Here is an 18,503-nt window from a genome sequence, read left to right as displayed (position 1 = left end):
AGCCTAATACCGGTTCATCTTTTATCCTCGGCCTTGACACTTCAATCAAATTGTGGAAATAATTTTTTTTAAATAGTAAATACATGGAACATGAACTGCAGAGTCCAATAAAGTGTGTCCAGAGCTACAGAGCTCATTCGGCACTGAGGGGGCTGCAGGGTAACGATCTGGTGGCATGGGGCACAAAAGTCCTACCCCCTCCTGCCCGACAGTGTTGCGATAAGAGAGTGAAACTGGTCAAACACAGGCAGGTGGCGCTGAACTCCTCGTTTTCCACACTCGACCTCGGTTTTAATCTTCTTTGATGCTTTAATTGACGCGGAGTCATCAAACCAACCATGGCCTCGAAGCAGTGTCCATCCCCAGCGATGGCTACTCCTGCACTCTCGAGAGTTTAGTTCACCAAATCCCCAGGAGATCACAAAAGCACCAGATTGTTTGGTTGGTCAACCTTGGATTTAACTGCTCTGCTATTAGCAATGGTGCCTTCAGCTGTCAAGACCAGGGCTTGGAATTCCCTCCCTTGCCCTCTCCACCCTCCCATTCCTTGTTACACCACCCCTTAAACAATTTATTTCAAGAATCTTTTGGTGGCTGTCACTAATATAGGATCAGAGAGATATACAGAGGGTAAACAGGCCCTTCATCCCTGCTAACCAAGTTGTCTCGTTCGGGTTGTCTCATTTGCCTCTGTTTGGAACATGCCCCTCTAAACCATCTGACCACGTAGAAAATGTCTTTAAAAACATTGTAATTTTGCCTACCTGACCACTTCTTCTGTCAGCTCATTCCATGTAACCACCACCGTTTGTGTACATAAAGCTGCCTCTCAGATTCCTTTCAAATCTTTCCCCTCTCAACTTAAATCTATGCTGTCTAGTTTTACAAAGTAGATTCCCACACCCTGTGAAAAAGACTGTGACCGTTCACCTTATCTGCACCCCTCATAATTTAATAAAGTCACCAACTGACTCCCCATGGTCCAGGGGAAAAAGTCCCAGCCCATTCAGTCTCTCCTCATAACACAACTCTTGGTGAGAACCTTCTGAATAGTTTCTGCATCCGTTCCAGCTTATTGACCTCTTCCCTATGCCCAAATGACCTGAACTACACACCATATTCTGTTGGACTCTCATGGATGTCTTGTACGGCTGTAACATGACATCCATGTAACCCCTCCGCCCCCAAACTCCTGTGCTCAATGCCCTGATTGATGAGGGCAAGCAGCCAAATACCTCCTTGCATGGCTCTGTGTCACTTGTTTTGTTTGATAATTCTCCTGTTGTATCCTAGATTGTTTATGCATTACTATGGTCACTATGGAAATGTAGGTTGTTTTAATAAAAACAACCTTAATATGTCTGCTGTCCAAAATGGTGATTTATTAGCTGGTTTTGTCAAGAATACTCTAACATTTGGTAAGTATTGTCGATTCAAGCCAAACCTCCAAGATTATGTATGACCATTTAATGAAATGGTGGAAGTTTATTGAACATTTAACATTAGCAGCTTATAAAGTTATTTACTACCTTTTACAAACACAAGAGATTCTGCAGATGCTAGAAATCTTGAGCAGCAGCACACAAAATGCTGGAGGAACTTAGCAAGTCGGGTAGCATCTTTGGTGGGGAATAAACACTTGATGTTTCCGGCTGAGACTTTTCATCGGGCCTAAAATGTCATCTGTTGATTCCCCTCCATAGATGCTACCTGACTTGCTGAGTTCCTCCAACATTTTCTGTGTGTTACTACCTTTTTAATGGTGCTGAAACCTTGTTGTATTTCTACTATGGTTTGAAAGAATCCTGTGAAGATCACCATCTTCAATGGCAAGGTTTCAGAATCAGATTCAGGTTTAATATCACAGGCATATGTTCTCAGTCAGGGCCTCAGCTTTGTCCCCCTTCGCCCACACCTCAGCGAGTTCAGCGTACGCCAAGATGCTGAACTCTTCTTCTGCCGGCACCGTCTTCGAGCTTACTTCTTTGACAAGGACTCTCCTACCCCCACCGATGACCCCTTCTCCTGTCTTCAACCCTCCTCCTCTTCATGGACACCCCACTCTGGACTTCTACCTGCTCTGGATCTCTTTATTGCTAATTGCCGACAGGACATCAACCGTCTCGACTTCACCACACCCTGTTCCAATTCCAACCTCACTCCTTCCGAATGCTCTGCTCTCCGCTCCCTCCGCACCAATCCCAACCTCACTATAAAACCTGCTGATAAGGGGGGAGCTGTTGTTGTCCGGCGTACTAACCTCTGCCTGGCCAAGGCACAGCAACAACTCTCTGATACCTCCTCTTATTTACCCCTTGATCATGACCCCACTAAGGAGCACCAGGCCATTGTCTCCCATACCATCACCAACCTTATCAGCTCTGGGGATCTCCATTCCACTGCCACCAACCTCATAGTTCCCACACCCCGCACTTCTCGTTTCTACTTCCTACCCAAGATCCACAAACCTGCCTGTCCAGGTAGACCTACTGTCTCAGCTTGCTCCTGCCCCACCGAACTCATTTCGGCATACCTTGACACTGTCTTATCCCCCCCTTGTTCAATCTCTTCCCACCTATGTTTGTGACACTTCTCACGCTTTGAATTTTTTCAATGATTTTAAGTTCCCTGGCCCCCACCGCCTTATTCTCACCATGGACGTCCAGTCCCTATATACCTCCGTCCCCCATTGAGATGGTCTCGAAGCTCTTCGCTTCTTTTTGGATTCCAGGCCTAACCAAATCCCCGCTACCACCACTCTCCTCCATCTAGCAGAATTAGTTCTTACTCTCAATAATTTGTCCTTTTGCTCCTCCCACTTCTTCCAAACCAAGGGTATAGCCATGGGCACCCGTATGGGTCCCAGTTATGCCTGCCTTTTTGTTGGCTTTGTGGAACAGTCCATGTTCCAAGTCTATACGGGTATCCATCCCCCTCTTTTCCTTCGCTACATCGACGACTGCATTGGCACTGCCTCCTGCACGCATGCTGAGATCGTCGACTTCATTAACTTTGCCTCCAACTTTCACCCTGCCCTCAAATTTACCTGGTCTATTTCTGACACCTCCCTCCCCTTTCTTGATCTTTCTGTCTCCATCTCTGGAGATGGCTTATCTACTGATATCTACTATAAGCCTACAGACTCTCACAGCTACCTGGACTATTCCTCTTCCCACCCTGTCTCTTGCAAAAATGCTATCCCCTTCTCACAATTCCTCCGTCTCTGCCGCATCTGCTCTCAGGATGAGACTTTTCATTCCAGGACAAAGGAGATGTCTTCCTTTTTTAAACAAAGGGGCTTCCCTTCTTCCACCATCAACTCTGCTCTCAAACGCATCTCTTCCATTTCCCACATCTGCCCTCACCCCATCCGCCTGCCATCCCACTTGGGATAGGGTTCCCCTTGTCCTCACCTACCAGCCCACCAGCCTCCAGGTCCAACATATAATTCTCCGTAACTTCCGCCACCTCCAACGGGATCCCACTACCAAGCACATCTTTCCCTCCCCCACTTTCTGCTTTCCGCAGGGATTGCTCCCTACGTGACTCCCTTGTCCATTCATCCCCCCCATCCATTCCCACTGATCTCCCTCCTAGCACTTATCCTTGTAAGCGGAACAAGTGCTACACCTGCCCTTACACTTCCTCCCTCACCACCATTCAGGGACCCAGACAGTCCTTCCAAGTGAGGTGACACTTCACCTGTGAGTCGGCTGGTGTGGTATACTGCGTCTGGTGCTCCCAGTGTGGCCTTTTATATATTGGTGAGACCCGACGCAGACTGGGAGACCGTTTCGCTGAACACCTACGCTCAGTCCGCCAGAGAAAGCAGGATCTCCCAGTGGCCACACATTTTAATTCCACATCCCATTCCCATTCTGATATGTCTATCCATGGCCTCCTCTACTGTCAAACTCAGGTTGGAGGAACAACACCTTATATACCGGCTGGGTAGCCTCCAACCTGATGGCATGAACATTGACCTCTAACTTCCGTTAATGCCCCTCCTCCCCTTCTTACCCCGTCCCTGACATATTTAGTTGTTTGCCTCTTCTCCATCTCCCTCTGGTGCTTCACCCCCCCCCCCCACCTTTCTTTCTCCTGAGGCCTCCCGTCCCATGATCCTTTCCCTTCTCCAGCTCTGTATCACTTTCACCAATCACCTTTCCAGCTCTTAGCTTCATCCCTCCCCCTCCGGTCTTCTATCATTTTGCATTTCCCCCTCCCCCCACTACTTTCAAACCTCTTACTATCTTTCCTTTCGGTTAGTCCTGACGAAAGGTCTCGGCCCGAAACGTCGACAGTGCTTCTCCCTATAGATGCTGCCTGGCCTGCTGTGTTCCTCCAGCATTTTGTGTGTGTTGTTTGAATTTCCAGCATCTGCAGATTTCCTCATTTTTGTTCTGAAATGTGTTGTTTTGTGGCTGCAATGCATAATTAATGGTAAATTACAGTAAGTATATATTTTTTTTAAAGTTAAATTAAATAAAAAGTGCAAAAATAGAAAAAAGTAGTGAGGTAGATTTCATGGGTTCAATGTCCATTTAGTAAACGGATGGCAGAGGCGAAGAAGCTGTTCCTGAATCGCTGAGTGTGTGCCTTCAGGCTTTTGTACCACCTTCCTGATGATAGCAGTGAGAAGAGAGAAGTCCTGGGTCATGGGGGTCCTCAATGATGGATGGCACCTTCTTGAAGCATCACTCCTTGAAGACGTCCTGCATGCTGGGGAGGCGAGTGTCCATGATGGAGGTCACAACTTTCCACAGCTTATTTCGATCCAGAGTAGTGGCCCCTCCAGACCAGATGGTGATACAGCCAGTCAGAATGCTGTCCACAAAACAGATTAATAAGAGCTCACTCTGTAATGTTGTGTAGAATACACTACTGTATTGATGTCACAAACAGCAATATTTCCCTAGCAGCTACAACCTCAGCAGCCAGCCTTTTAAGGCTTCTGCATACAATATTGCAAAAGATATGGAAAAGATTTGTGAAAACATTACTGTGTCTAGAATGCTTGAGTTATAAGGAGAGGCTGTGTAGGTCGGGACTTTTTCCCTGGAGTGTAGTAGGCTTGGGAGGAGCTGTGTGCAAATCATGAGGGGTATAGATAAGGTAGATGGTTACAATGTTTTTCCAAGGGTTGGGCAGTTTAAAACTAGTGGGCGTAGATTTAAGTTGAGAGTGGAAAGATTTGAAAGGAACTTGAGGGGAATTTTTTTCCACATAGCGACAGTGTTATAAATTGAATAAGCTGCCACAGGAAGCTGTGGAGCTGGGAAGTTGTAGTGTTTGAAAGACGTTTGGACAGGTGCATGGATCGGCAAAATTTGGAGGTGGCAAATGGAACTCGCTCAAGTAGGTTGGCGAAGACAAGTTGGGCCACTGGGCTTGTTTCTCAGCTGTATAACTCTTAGAGACTAATACAAACAGGAGCCCAAAATGATTCATGAAGCTAGAAAGGTGAGGTTGGTTGTAGGCTTGACTACAGAATCAAAAGAGTTTGTTGAAGAGAAAGAATCTTGTCAGTGGTAGCTTTTCCGTCAGTAAATAGGAACAATTTTCTCAGAGCAGGGAGGCTGAAAATAAATTTTGGATGTTGCAGGGAGGTTTGTGCTAGACGAAATTTTCTACGAGCCAACTCTTTCCAAGTCACCGGGGCAGCACGGTAGCATAGCGGTGAGCGCAATCACTTTACAGCGACAGAGATTGGGGTTCGATTCCTGCCGTTGCCTGTAAGGAGTTTGTACATTCTTCCCACCACAGCATGGGTTTCTTCTGGGTGATCCAGTTTCCTCCCACAGTCCAAAAGACATATGGTAAGGTTAGTGTCAATAAGTTGTGGACACTTACCGAATCTTTAATCTTTTATATTGAGGCACTGTCTGCCGGCACAGTCGGTGGGAGAGGATGCTATGGTATTATCCACAGTTGGAATGAGGTTATTTGGGTTTAGATAACCATCACCTCTCAATTGGAACCATCGGAATGGTTTAACAGGACTTGGAACACATTTTTCCTTCTGGGACCCTGCTCTCTGTGGGAATGTTGCCATGCCTGCCTACAGAATATCAGAAATTTATTGTCTGGGACAGCCTGAAATTGTAAAAAGCCCAATATAAATGCAAATTCCTTCCTTCCACTCTCTAAATTCTACCATGAGCCATTTTATTAATGCAAATTAAATCTCTTTATTACTCCAATAATTGGCCCGGAGTACACTTAATGACCAGCAAGGATGCTGATTTCTTTTACAATGTAAGAAGTCCAGCAAGTCGAGTTTGCAAGTAAAAGTTGGTTAATCAGTTGGACAAACGAGATGATCAGTGCATCTAACCACTTGTTTTTGTGCACAATTATCTTATAGAGCACTTGATGTTTTGCAGGGTGATTAATGCAGGGAAGAGCACGCACAATGAAGATCAGGGCTCCTGTGAGGTGGTGACAGTGAAGAAGAAAGCAAGTGCTCCGATCACACCAAGTAAGAATTCTGCTGTCAAACGGAGGTCTTCGTTACCAAATGGGGAAGGGTTACAGCTTAAAGACAACTCAGTAAGTGAAGCTTCATTCTACTTTGCAAAAAAATAAAGAATGATCTATAGTGTGTACAACAATACAGCTCAGGAACAGGCCATTCAGCCCACGATGCTGTGCCTAACCAGTCAAATGCCCAACTGAACTAATGTGGATGGCATGGTAGTGGTTAGTGCAATCAGTTTCCAGCCTCTGTAAAACATTAGCAATGATTGATCAGAGCACGATTCTCCCCACTGCCTGTAAAGAGTTTGTATATTCTCCCATGACACTGTGTGTTTCCTCTGGTTTCCTCCCACATTCCAAAGACATACGGCTAGACAGTGCTGAGTATGCCATGTTGACACGGATACCTGGCGAGACTTGCCGGCTGCCCTCAGCCCAGTCCCTGGGCTGTGTTGGTTGATGACGCACAACAACACATTTCACTGTGACATATAAAACTAATCCTTTTATATCTTTCGGTCTTGGTCCTTATATCATTACATACAGAATGTGGAACACTGTGACACAGGAACAGGCCCTGCAGCCTACAATATTGTGCTGAACCAATTAAATTAATAACCAAATGACCAGCTAAACTAATGCCTTCTGCCTACACATTGTCCATAATCCTCCATTTTGTGCACTCACTTGTGCCTATCTAAGATGCCTCTATAATGCCCCAGTCTGGTTACCTCCAGCATCACACCAGGTAGTGCATTCCAGACACACACCACTCTCTGTGTAAAACAAAAAGTGAGCTCCACATCCCCTTTGAACTCACCCCTCTCACGTTAAATGCACATCCTCTGCTATTAGACATTTTAAAATATGCTCACTGTCTATCTATGCTTCTTGTAATTATATAAACCTTTTTAGATCTCCCTCAGCCTCTGCCACTCCAGAGAAAACAACCCAGGTTTGTCCAGCCTCTCCAGGCGGCATCCTGACAAACATCTTGTGAGTCCTCTCTGAAGTCCTATAATAGTGTGAGCTGTGTACAGTACTCCACATGTGGCCTTACTAGGGTTTTATAAAGCTGTAGCATAATTTCCTTACTCTTGAAATCAATTTTTCGACTAAGCAAGGCAAGCATGCCGCCTACATTCTTAACCATGCTATCAGAAAGTGTAGCCACTTTCAAGGAGCTATGAATTATAACCTCAAGATAGCTCTGCATGTGGACTCTGTTAAGGGTCTTATTATTGACAGTGTCCTGCCCCTTTACATTTGATCTCCCAAGGTGCAATTCTTCACATTTGGCAGGGTTAAACTCTATCTTCCATTTTTCCACTCAAATCGACAACTGACCTGTATCCCGGTGTTTCCTTTGCTTGTCTTCTACACTATCCACACAACCACCAATCTTTGTAGCATCTACTAACCCACCATCTCCGCTTTCATCCAGGGTATATACAGCAGACGTCCTAGACCAATCTCCGTCAAACACCACTAGTCACAGACCTCCAGCCAGAATAAATCCCATCAACCATTACTCTATCTTCTATGGGCAAGCCAATTCTGATTCCATATGGCCAATAATCTGCTGGATGTACCTCCCATGAGGGACTTCATCATTGCTTTACTAAATACCATGGAGAAAACATCCACAGCTCCACCTTCATCACCTCCTTGAAAATCTCAATGAGGTATCATATTTACTCACTCAATCAAGCTCCATACTGATAACCCAGAAAGATATGCAGCACTGAAAACTGATATGAAATAGAAGTGACCCTGAATTTTAAAGTCAAACACATGTTCATTCTTATATGTAAATGGGTGCAATGAAAACTTATTTGCAGCAGCACCACAACCACAAAGCACCAAGTAAGCAGAATTCCCAAGTAAACCATACATACTTTTTCAAGTCATAGAATGCTACAGCTCAGAAACGGGCCTCTCGGCCCATCGGAGATTTACCAGGATGCTGCCTGGTTGAGAGAGTATGCATTATAATCAGAGATTAAGGGAGCTAGGGCTTTACTCTTTGGAGAGAAGGAGGATGAGAGGAGACATGATAGAGGTATACAAGATATGAAGAGGAATAGACAGAGTAGACAGCCAGCGCCTCTTCCCCAGGGCACCACTGCTCAATACAAGAGGACATGGCTTTAAGGTAAGGGGAGGGAAGTTCAAGGGGGATATTAGAGGAAGGTTTTCCACTCAGAGGCTGGTTGGTGCGTGGAATGCACTGCCTTAAGTCAGTGGTGGAGGCAGATACACTAATGAAATTTAAGAGACTACTAGATGGGTATATGGAGAAATTTAAGGTGGAGGGTTATATGGGAGGCAGGGTTTAAGGGTCGGCACAACATTGTGGGCCGAAGGGCCTGTACTGTGCTGTACTGTTCTATGTTCTATCTTTTATCTTCTCCGTACCAAACTGCTATTCTCCTAGTCCCATTGACTTGCACCTGGACTATAACCCTCCATACTCCTCCAATCCACGTCCTTATCCGAACTTCAGTCTTGCAAGTGAGCCTGTCGAATTCTGAATGAGGTAGCTGAAGAGATTGTGGAGGCATTAGAAATTACCTTTTCAGAATCACTGGATTCCGGCATGATTCCGAGGGACTGATAAATTGCAAATGTCACTCCATTCTTCAAGAAGAGAATGAGGTAGAAGAAGGGAAATTATAGACCAGTTATCGTGATCTCTGAGGTTGGGAAGATATTGGAGTCAATTCCTAAAGATGAGGTCCTCAGGGTACTTGATGGCACATGATAAAATAGGCCAAATTCAGCATGATAGCTAAAGGAAAAATCCTACCAGACTAGTCTGCTGGAATTCTTTGAGGAAATAACAAGCAGGGAAGTCAAGGGTGAATTGGTGAATGGTGTGGACTGGAATTTTCAGAAGGCCTTTGATAAGATGCTGCACGTGAGTCTGCTTAACAAGAGAAGATCCCATGGTATTACAGGAAAGATACTAGCATGGATAGAGCATTGGCTGATTGGCAGGAGACAAAGAATGAGAATAAAGGGAGCCTTTTCTGAATGGCGGCCAGTGACTAGTGGTGTACCACAAAGGTCGGTATTGGGACGGCTTCTTTTTAATTTATGTGTCAGATGACTTTGTGGCCAAGTTTACGGATGATATGAAGATAGGTCGAGGGGCAGATAGTGTTGAGGAAGCAGGAGTCTGCAGAGGACATTGACAGATTAGAAAAATGGGCAAAGAAATGGCAGATGCAATACAGTTTCGGGAAGTGTACGGTCTTGCACTTTGGTAGAAGGAATAAAACCATGGACTATTTTATAAACAGGGTGAAAATTCAAAAATTGGAGGTGCAAAGGGTCTTGGGAGTCTTGGTGCAGGATTCACTAAAAACTAACTTGCAGCTTGAGTCAGTAATGAGGAAGGCAAATGCAATGTTAATATTCATTTCAGAATGACTAGAATATAAAAGCAAGGATGTGATGCCCTGAGGCTTTATAAAGCATTGGTCAGATCACACTTGGAATACTATGAGCAGCTTTAGGCCTCTTATTTTAAAAAAATATATGTGCTGACATTGGAGGCGGTTCAGAGGAGATTCACAAGAATGATTCCATGAATGAAAGGGTTATCATAGTGTTTAATGCCTCTGGGCTTGTACTCACTGGAATTTTAAAGAATGGACGGGGGTGGGGAACCTATCGATGTTGAAAGCCTTAGACATAGTGGAGAAGATGTTTACCAGAGGGCACAGCCTCAGAGTAGAAGTCCATATTGAGTGGAAATGAGGAGGAATTTCTTTTTTTTCATAATTTATTTTTTATTGAAGTTCATCATCAAACAAACATTTCCATAAGATGTATTTCAGACATTGTACATATATATCATATATCATATATATCACAAATCTCCACAAAGTGTATATCTGAGGAAAAGATAAATTATAGAAAAGAAAAGAGTGGAAAGAAAAAACAAACAAAAGGAAAAAACTATGTACAAGTAGGGAGTGATTTTTTTTTACAACAGATTCATTGATTTGTGAGAATAAAATCAGGCCTATGAGGCAAAATGTAGTTAAATCATTTTTCTCAGTATGAATCAAATTGTTCCAGCTTATGATTAACAGATGCTGTTATCTTCTCCATTTTGTAAATGTCCATTGTAATTTCCATCTATGTATTTAAAGTTGGGCTCTCCTGTGATAGCCATTTCCTAGTAAGAGTCATTTTACCAGCCACCAACAGCATATTCACTGAATATTTATCTCTTTTCAACCATTCTTGAGGTATATAATCCAAAATATATGGTCTTACTCTCTAAGGGTATTTCATATTTAAAGATGTCTTGTAGGGCATTGTGTATCCCCCTCCAATAGTCTTTGATAACAGGGCAGTCCCAAAAAATATGATAATGATTTGCATTTTGATTTCCACAATTTCTCCAGCAAACAGGGTGGTTACTATCATGATGGGATTTCTGAGAGGGTGTAATAAAATATCTTATTAAGTTTTTCCATCCAAACTCTCTCCATTTCTGTGAATTGGTACACTTTCATTGATATCTCCATATTATTGTCCATTCTTCCTCAGATATAATCATTCCTCCTTCCTTCCCCATTTTGTTTTAATGTATGAAGTTGAATGTGTTTTAAGATTTGACAACCCCTTATACATGCTTGAAATTATTCTACTACCATTATCTGAATTATATGCTTTTCTAAAGAGCTCTATTAAGCATGTACTTGCCTTGGTTACATTTTTAAGTGTCTTATTAATATATTGTCGCAGCTGTAAATGAGGAATTTCTTTAGCCAGAGGGTGGTGAATCTTGGAATTTGTTGCCACAGTGACCATGGAGGTCGGGTCATTGGTTGTATTTAGGGCTGATGTGTTCTTGATTAGTCAGGATGTGAAAGCTTACTTGGGGAGGGCAGGAGAATGGGGTTGAGAGGGATAATGATCAGCCATGATGAATTAGCAGAGCAGATTCGATGGGCCAAGTGGCCTAACTCTTCTCTATCTTTTGATCTTATCCAGCACCTCTGCTGGAAGCTTGTTCCACTCCGCAGGAAAAAGAGTAGTAAGAATTTTAAAAAGGACCATCTTCAGTGTAAATTGATCAAAGTGGTCACAATGTTGCTAATCTGTAGTGATTAGTGTGTGGAATTCTATTCTCCCTGTGAATGGAAACAGAGAGTAGCCCAGATTGCATAATATTGTAGCACATGAACGTTGACATCTACTTCTGAACTTCAGTTCAGCTGCATTGAAATGACGACATCACCAAACAATTTCTCCAAAGCCCACCCACCACTGCATGTATTTCTGGCCTTCACTCTGCTCCTTCCCAGTTACCAACTCTTTTAAAACCATCTTCTTTTCTACACTGTAGATGACTGTCCACACAAGGCCATAAGACATAGGTACAGAATTAGGCCATTCAGCCCAGTGAGTTTTCTCTGCCATTTGATTATGGCTGATTTTTTATCCGGCTCAAGCTCATTCTCCAGCCTTCTCCCCATAATCTTTGATGCCTTTACTAATCAAAAAACCTATCAAACTCCAAAGTTCAAAATAAATTTACTATCAAAGTTATATGTGTCACCATACAAAACCCTGAGATTTGTTCTCTGTGAGCACATTCAATAAATCTATAGAATAATAACTATAACAGAATTAATGAAAGACCACAGCAACTTGGGCATCTCACCAGTGTGCAAAAGACAATACACTGCAAATACAAAAAGAAGTATTCATAATTGATTAATTAATGAATGAATAAACAGTAAATATAGAGAACATAAGATGAAGAGCCCTTGAAAGTCTGTCCATTGGCTATGGGAACATTTCAATGATGAGGCATGTGAAGTTATCCCCTTTGGTTCAAGAACCTGATGGTGAGGGGTAGTAACTGTTCCTGAACCTGGTGCTGAGTACCGCCTTCCTGATGGCAACAGTGAGAAGTGAGCATGACCTGGGTGGCGAGGGTCCCTGGTAATGCGTGCTGCCTTCCTGTGACAAAGTTTCATGTACATATGTTCAATGGAGGAGAGGGCTTCACCCATGATGGATTAGGCAGTATCTATTATTTTTTGCAGGATTTTCCATTTAAGGGCATTGGTGTCCTCTTTAAATATACCCAGTGACTTGGCCTCTACAGCCTCTGTGGCAATGCATTTTACAGATTCACCACCCTCTGGCTAAAGAAATTCCTCCTCATCTCTGTTCTAAAAGGACATCGCTTTTCTGAGGCTGTAACCTCTGGTCCTGAATTCCACCACTATAGGAAACATCCTCTCCACATCCACTCTGTCGAGACCTTTCAATATTTGACATGTTCAGCTCCCCAGATTACTGTTGAGTTCCTTTGCATGTTTCTCTCAATAACACTTCCATCCGTGTATCTTTCCGAGCTTCTCGAGTGTAGCAACCGAACCCACTTCCCCGCCATGCGAACGCTTACTGTAACACACAGAAACGGCTAGAGGAAACCCTGCCTATGATGGACAGAACGAAGGTGCTTGACAAAGCTTCCCTCAGTCAGTGTGGGGTCTCACCATGGTAGGGAGATCACACTGAGGGCACCAGGTACGTTAGATGACCCTGGAAGACCTGCAGGTGAAGTGTCGCCTCACCTGGAAGGACTGTTTGGGGCCCTCAATGGAGGTGAGGGAGGAGGTGAATGGGCAGGTGTATCACTTGTGCTACTTGCAGGGATAAGTGCCAGGAGGGATATTAGTGGGGAGGGACTAATCAGTGAAATCACAATTGGTGCAAGATGCCCTTCCAGGCCAGTATAACTGAGACTAGTTTTTTTGTAGCAAAAGGAGGGTATTCAGAAAACGAAGGTTCTGAGCTCATGATCACACACACTTGTGGCAAGCAAGCTCAGTGATTGTGTGACCACTGGGGACTCAGGGCAGCAGTAATTACAAATCTGTTCTTCTGATTTGACTTGGTGGTGAGGTGGGCTTAGAATCGTAGCAGAATAATGGAGAACTACAGCACAGAAGCAGGCCCTTCGGTCCATCCAGTCTGTGCTGAACCATTTAAACTGTCTCATCCCATCAACCTGCACCCAGACCAGAGCCCTGCCACCCATGTACCCGTCCAAACTTCTCCTAAACATTGAAATCAAAATCACATCCACCACTTGCGCTGGGAGCTCTTTCACAGTCTCACCGTCCTCTGAGCAAAGAATTTTCCCTTTCACCATTTCACCTTTCACCCTTAACCCATGCCATCTAGTTACAGTCTCACCTGATTAAAATAAATAAATAGAACCGGGAGACCGTTTCGCTGAACACCTACGCTCGGTCCACCAGAGAAAGCAGGATCTCCCAGTGGCCACACATTTTAATTCCATGTCCCATTCCAATTCGCATTCTGATATGTCAATCCATGGCCTCCTCTACTGTCAAGATGAAGCCACACTCAGGTTGGGGGAACAACACCTTATATATACCGGCTGGGTAGCCTCCAACCTGATGGCATGAACCTTGATTTCTCTAACTTCCGTTAATGCCCCTCCTCCCCTTCTTACCCCATCCCTGACATACTTAGTTGTTTGGCTTTTTTTCTCTCTCTGCCCATCACTCTGCCAGTTCTCCGTCTCCCTCTGGTGCTCCCCTCCCCCTTTCTTTCTCCCTAGGCCTCCCGTCCCATGATCCTTTCCCTTCTCCAGCTCTGTATCACTTTCGCCAATCACCTTTCCAGCTCTTAGCTTCATCCCACCCCCCTCCGGTCTTCTCCTATCATTTCACATTTCCCCCTCCCCCCACTACTTTCAAATCTCTTACTATCTTTCCTTTCAGTTAGTCCTGACGAAGGGTCTCGGCCCAAAACGTCGACAGTGTTTCTCCCATAGATGCTGCCTGGCCTGCTGTGTTCCACCAGCATTTTGTGTGTGTTGTTAAAATAAATAATGGGCATCGCAGGCGCCAGTGATCTGGGAACCGGTGGTCCAGAACTTCAGGGCTGTGCAGGGCAAGGAGAAAGTAACTAAGAAATCTGTGATTCATGACTACAACTGTCCTTTTACTTCTCTGAAATTAGAACAGCCTCGGAGGTTTGCCTGGTAGCTAGTGGCCTCTTGATTATATGAAGCTTTTATTTATTCTTTATTTTATTTAGAGGTTCAGCACAGTAACATGCTCTTCCAGATCAACGAGCCCACACCACCCAATTTACACCCCTGTGACCATTAACCTTCTGACCTGGGGATGGCATGGCAACGCAGCAGTTAGCTTACAGTATGAATGATGTGGCTACAATTCCCACTGCTGTCTGTAAGGAGTTTGTACTTTCACCTGTGACCACGTGGGTTTCCTCCTACATTACAAGAGGTAAATAAGTTAATTGGTCACATGAGCACAAGCTCATTGGACTAGAATGTAAGTAACCAAGGAGATGACTTGGCCTCTAGAGCAGTCTGTGGCAGTGTATTCTACTCATTCATCAGCTCTGGCTAAAGAAATTCCTCCTTTTCTCTGTTCTAAAGGGCTGTCCTTCAATGCAGCACAAACTGATTAAGGGAAAGCCACAAGGGAAGTTAATAGCCAACATGTTGCAAGTTATTGGGTACGTTTAAAGTGTAGATTGGTAGGTTGTTGATTAGAGAGGTTACTGGGAGATGGCAGGAAGAGGGGTTTGAGGGCTTAATAAATCATGTTGGAATGGTGGAGAAGGCTTGATAGACCAAGTGGCATAATTCTGCTCCGATGTCTAAGAGCCAGGTAGGGGAATGAACTGGGTAAAACTGCCAAAGTGATAGCTTAGTCATGCATGGGTTGCAGTGCATTTCCCTGTGCTGATCTAATGATTCTCTCTTTGCAAGAGTCAGCTGTCAATTGAAGAAATGGTTCAGTGCGTTCTGCAGCAATGCAAGTCCCATGAGACCGTGTTGGTCATAGATGGTGTCACTGAAGATATTTAGAGCATGTGAGGTTTGTTTGAACTATGCTCGTAAACTGTGGAACTCAATACCGATACCCACTGTAGCTGTTGGTGCGATGATATTACAGCTCAGGGGTGTCGTCGTACAGAATTCAATTCCGACCTCTTTGTAAAGGCCCGGAGCCTGTACGTCCTCTCCATGGAATGAGTTGGTTTTCTCACAGTGCTCCAGTTCCCTCCCACAGTCCAAAAACTTAACGTGTAGGTTAATTAGTCATTGTAAATCATCCCGTGATTAGGCTAGGTTAAGGGGGTGGGGGGGGGGGGGGGTTGCTTAGCGCGTGGCTCAAAGGGCCAGAAGGGCTCGTTCGCACTGTATCTCAAAAAATAAATAAATCTACAAGGGAGGCAGACGGTTGACACTTCTAAACATCAACTCATGACGTATTTATTTAACTTTGCTTTTCACTAATATCATTTTGTCTTTTTTCATGTTTATGCGTTAACCCATTCTAAAGCACTTTGAACTACATCATCTGCAAGAAAAGTGCTCTATAAATCAGTTTATTATATTGTTATCATTTCCTTTCTACAGGAGTCAGAGGGGATAACATTTAACTACTGGGCACTTTTTGATGGGCATGCAGGAGCTGGTGCTGCCATCGTGGCCTCCAAGCTCCTCCACCACAAGATAGCAGAGCATCTTCAGGAGGTGACTGGTGTGCTGCGCAACACAGCAGTCCTGCCCCCTACCTGCCTCACCGATGAGCCCGAAGTGGTGAGCCATGCAAGGACATTAACCAGGGCTGCCTCGCTGCGTGGATCAATGGGGACCCCGGGGTCACCAAACAGCCCTCCGACACGCTTCTTTATCGAGAAGAAAATTGCACACGAGGGCTTGGTTATTGGAGCAATTGAAAATGCTTTTAAAGAAATGGTGAGTGGTTTAATGATGGCCATTTAATGTTTTACAAAGCACCTTCAGTATAGGCAACAATTTCCACTGATATTTCTTTGCTCTCAATTGGGATGAATTTTAACATTCTTTGTACTTTTTGGATGTAAGAGCCTGGACACCAGATTAATTGGCATAAACACGAGATTTTGCAGATGCTGGAAATCTTGAGCAACATGCACAAATTGCTGGAGGGACTCAGCAAGTCAGGCAGCTGTATGGAGGGGACATTTCGGGTCAGGACCCTTCATCAGAACTAAGGCATAATTAATTAATAGACTTTCTTATCTCGGTTCCTAAAAGTTGTTTATAGTTACAAGCTCCCACCTATTAAATACTCCCAATGATATGTGTGTCAAATATCCTCTGACAACTGTCCAGCTCCTGGCCTTCACGTGTGACTTAGCTACTAAGCCCAGCCAAACCATTTCTATTGACAGGAGAAGGGGCAAAGGCGGATTACTGACACCTTAAAACCAGTCACTTCAAGCAGATGGGGCTCATCAGTCGTGGTTGGCAGCTCTTCTAGGAGAAAGAAAATTCTGATCTCAAACCTCCACAGCCTTGTGGCTTTAAATAGTCATGGGGAAGGTTTCAGGACTAAACCCCGAGGGAAAAATCTAAAGGCTGGAGTCACTAAGGTAGTCCTACGTTGAGTTCAGCACTGACTGACAACTCCTGCCAGATTATATCGGTCTCTGCTGGTCCTTTGGATTCATCAGCTATGGGAATGCTAGTTTGTGACCCTGTAGAATTTTCTCTATTTCCAGAAATGCTTGGTTGAAGTTACTGCTGTACAAGGAGGTTATTGAAAGCAAAGGTCCACATACTTTTTCTAACAAATACATGTAATATTAGATCATTTTTCTCAATAAACAAATGAACAAGTATTAATATTTTTTGTGCTATTTAGTGAATTGGGGTCTCTTTATCTTGTTTTAGGACTTGCGTGATGATCTGATCACATTTTAGGTCATATTTTTGCAGAAATAGAGAAAATTCGACAGAGTTCACCATCTTCCTAGCACCACTGCACGTGGAGAAGGGGAGCTTCCTCTCCATATTGTACTGCCTTGGTTTGTGTATCACATAGACTACAGGGATGCAATATCTATGGTCAACCCTGGAGGCCCAATAAATTCTTATCTCATTCATGGATTGAACACGAAGACAACGTAAATTGAGGAAATTGTACTGGTGATCACGTCCAGGTAACGATGTGCTTATGAGACCATAAGATATAGGAGCAGAAGTAGGCTATTCAGCCCGTCGAGTCTGGTTGTTCGCCCATGCATTTCCATGTGCGATTCTTTTTAGCATTTCTGAAGTTCAGCACCATTGAGGACGTTCTCAAGAGTCTCCGTCCATTACAAAGGTCCCTCACCACCTGGGACACGCCACCATTTCATCATTATAATCAGGGAGGTAATACAAGGGCCCAGAACACCCACACTCAGTGATTCAGACATAGCTGTCCTCCCCCGCCCCCTCATAATCCACCCACATTGTCATTTGGTTTCAGAACAGAATGAGACCAGGCTTATTATCACTGGTATATGTCATGAAACTTGTTGCTTTGCAACAGCAGTACAGTGCAATGCATAATAAAAATCCATAACTTACAATAAATAATGTATAAACATTAAATTAAATACATAGTGCAAAAAGAGCGAAACATTAGTGAGGCAGTGTTCATTGTCTATTCAGAAATCTGATGGTGGAAGGGAAGAAGCTGTTCCTGAAACATTGAGTGTGTGTCTTCAGGCTCCTGTACCTCCTCCCTGATGGTGGTAATGAGAAGTGGACGTGTCCTGGGGGTGGGAGTCCTTAATGATGGGTACTGGCTTTTTGAGGCATCGCCTTTTGAAGGTGTCCTCGATGCTGGAGAGACTAGTAACCATGACGGAGCTGGTGGAATTTACGACTTTCTGCCTCTTTTTCCAATCCTGTGCAGTGGTCCCTCCATACCAGACAGTGAACACTTTCCACAGTTCATACTTTCAAAAGCACTTTGTCCTGAAATGCAGGCTGGTCTGTCTGGAAGAATTGCCTTACTGTAAATTCAAATCTTGCTGGACTTTCGTGTAATTGTGAATGAAATAAATTGATTACAGCCAACTGGGGAGCAGTATAAAATATAGCCCTTGAATGCTATTAATCAGCAAGGTATGGTGATTTTGTTCATACCTGAGGCAGT

General features: G+C 44.1%; 1 protein-coding gene across 1 annotated transcript in view; it reads left to right on the top strand.

Annotated features, from left to right (window-relative positions):
• Nucleotides 1–18,503, top strand: part of ppm1h (protein phosphatase, Mg2+/Mn2+ dependent, 1H) — a 223,091-nt gene that overhangs the window by 111,535 nt on the left and 93,053 nt on the right. The window contains exons 2-3 of the mRNA XM_059977530.1: nucleotides 6,387–6,552; nucleotides 15,947–16,288. Of these exons, the coding sequence (XP_059833513.1) occupies nucleotides 6,387–6,552; nucleotides 15,947–16,288 (508 nt within the window). The remainder of the gene's footprint in view (nucleotides 1–6,386; nucleotides 6,553–15,946; nucleotides 16,289–18,503) is intronic.

This window comes from Hypanus sabinus, chromosome 8, assembly GCF_030144855.1.
Source record: "Hypanus sabinus isolate sHypSab1 chromosome 8, sHypSab1.hap1, whole genome shotgun sequence".
NCBI classification, from domain to species: domain Eukaryota; kingdom Metazoa; phylum Chordata; class Chondrichthyes; order Myliobatiformes; family Dasyatidae; genus Hypanus; species Hypanus sabinus.
The sequence above is the reverse complement of the archived record's forward strand: the minus strand, read 5'-3'. Positions and strand labels throughout refer to the sequence as shown.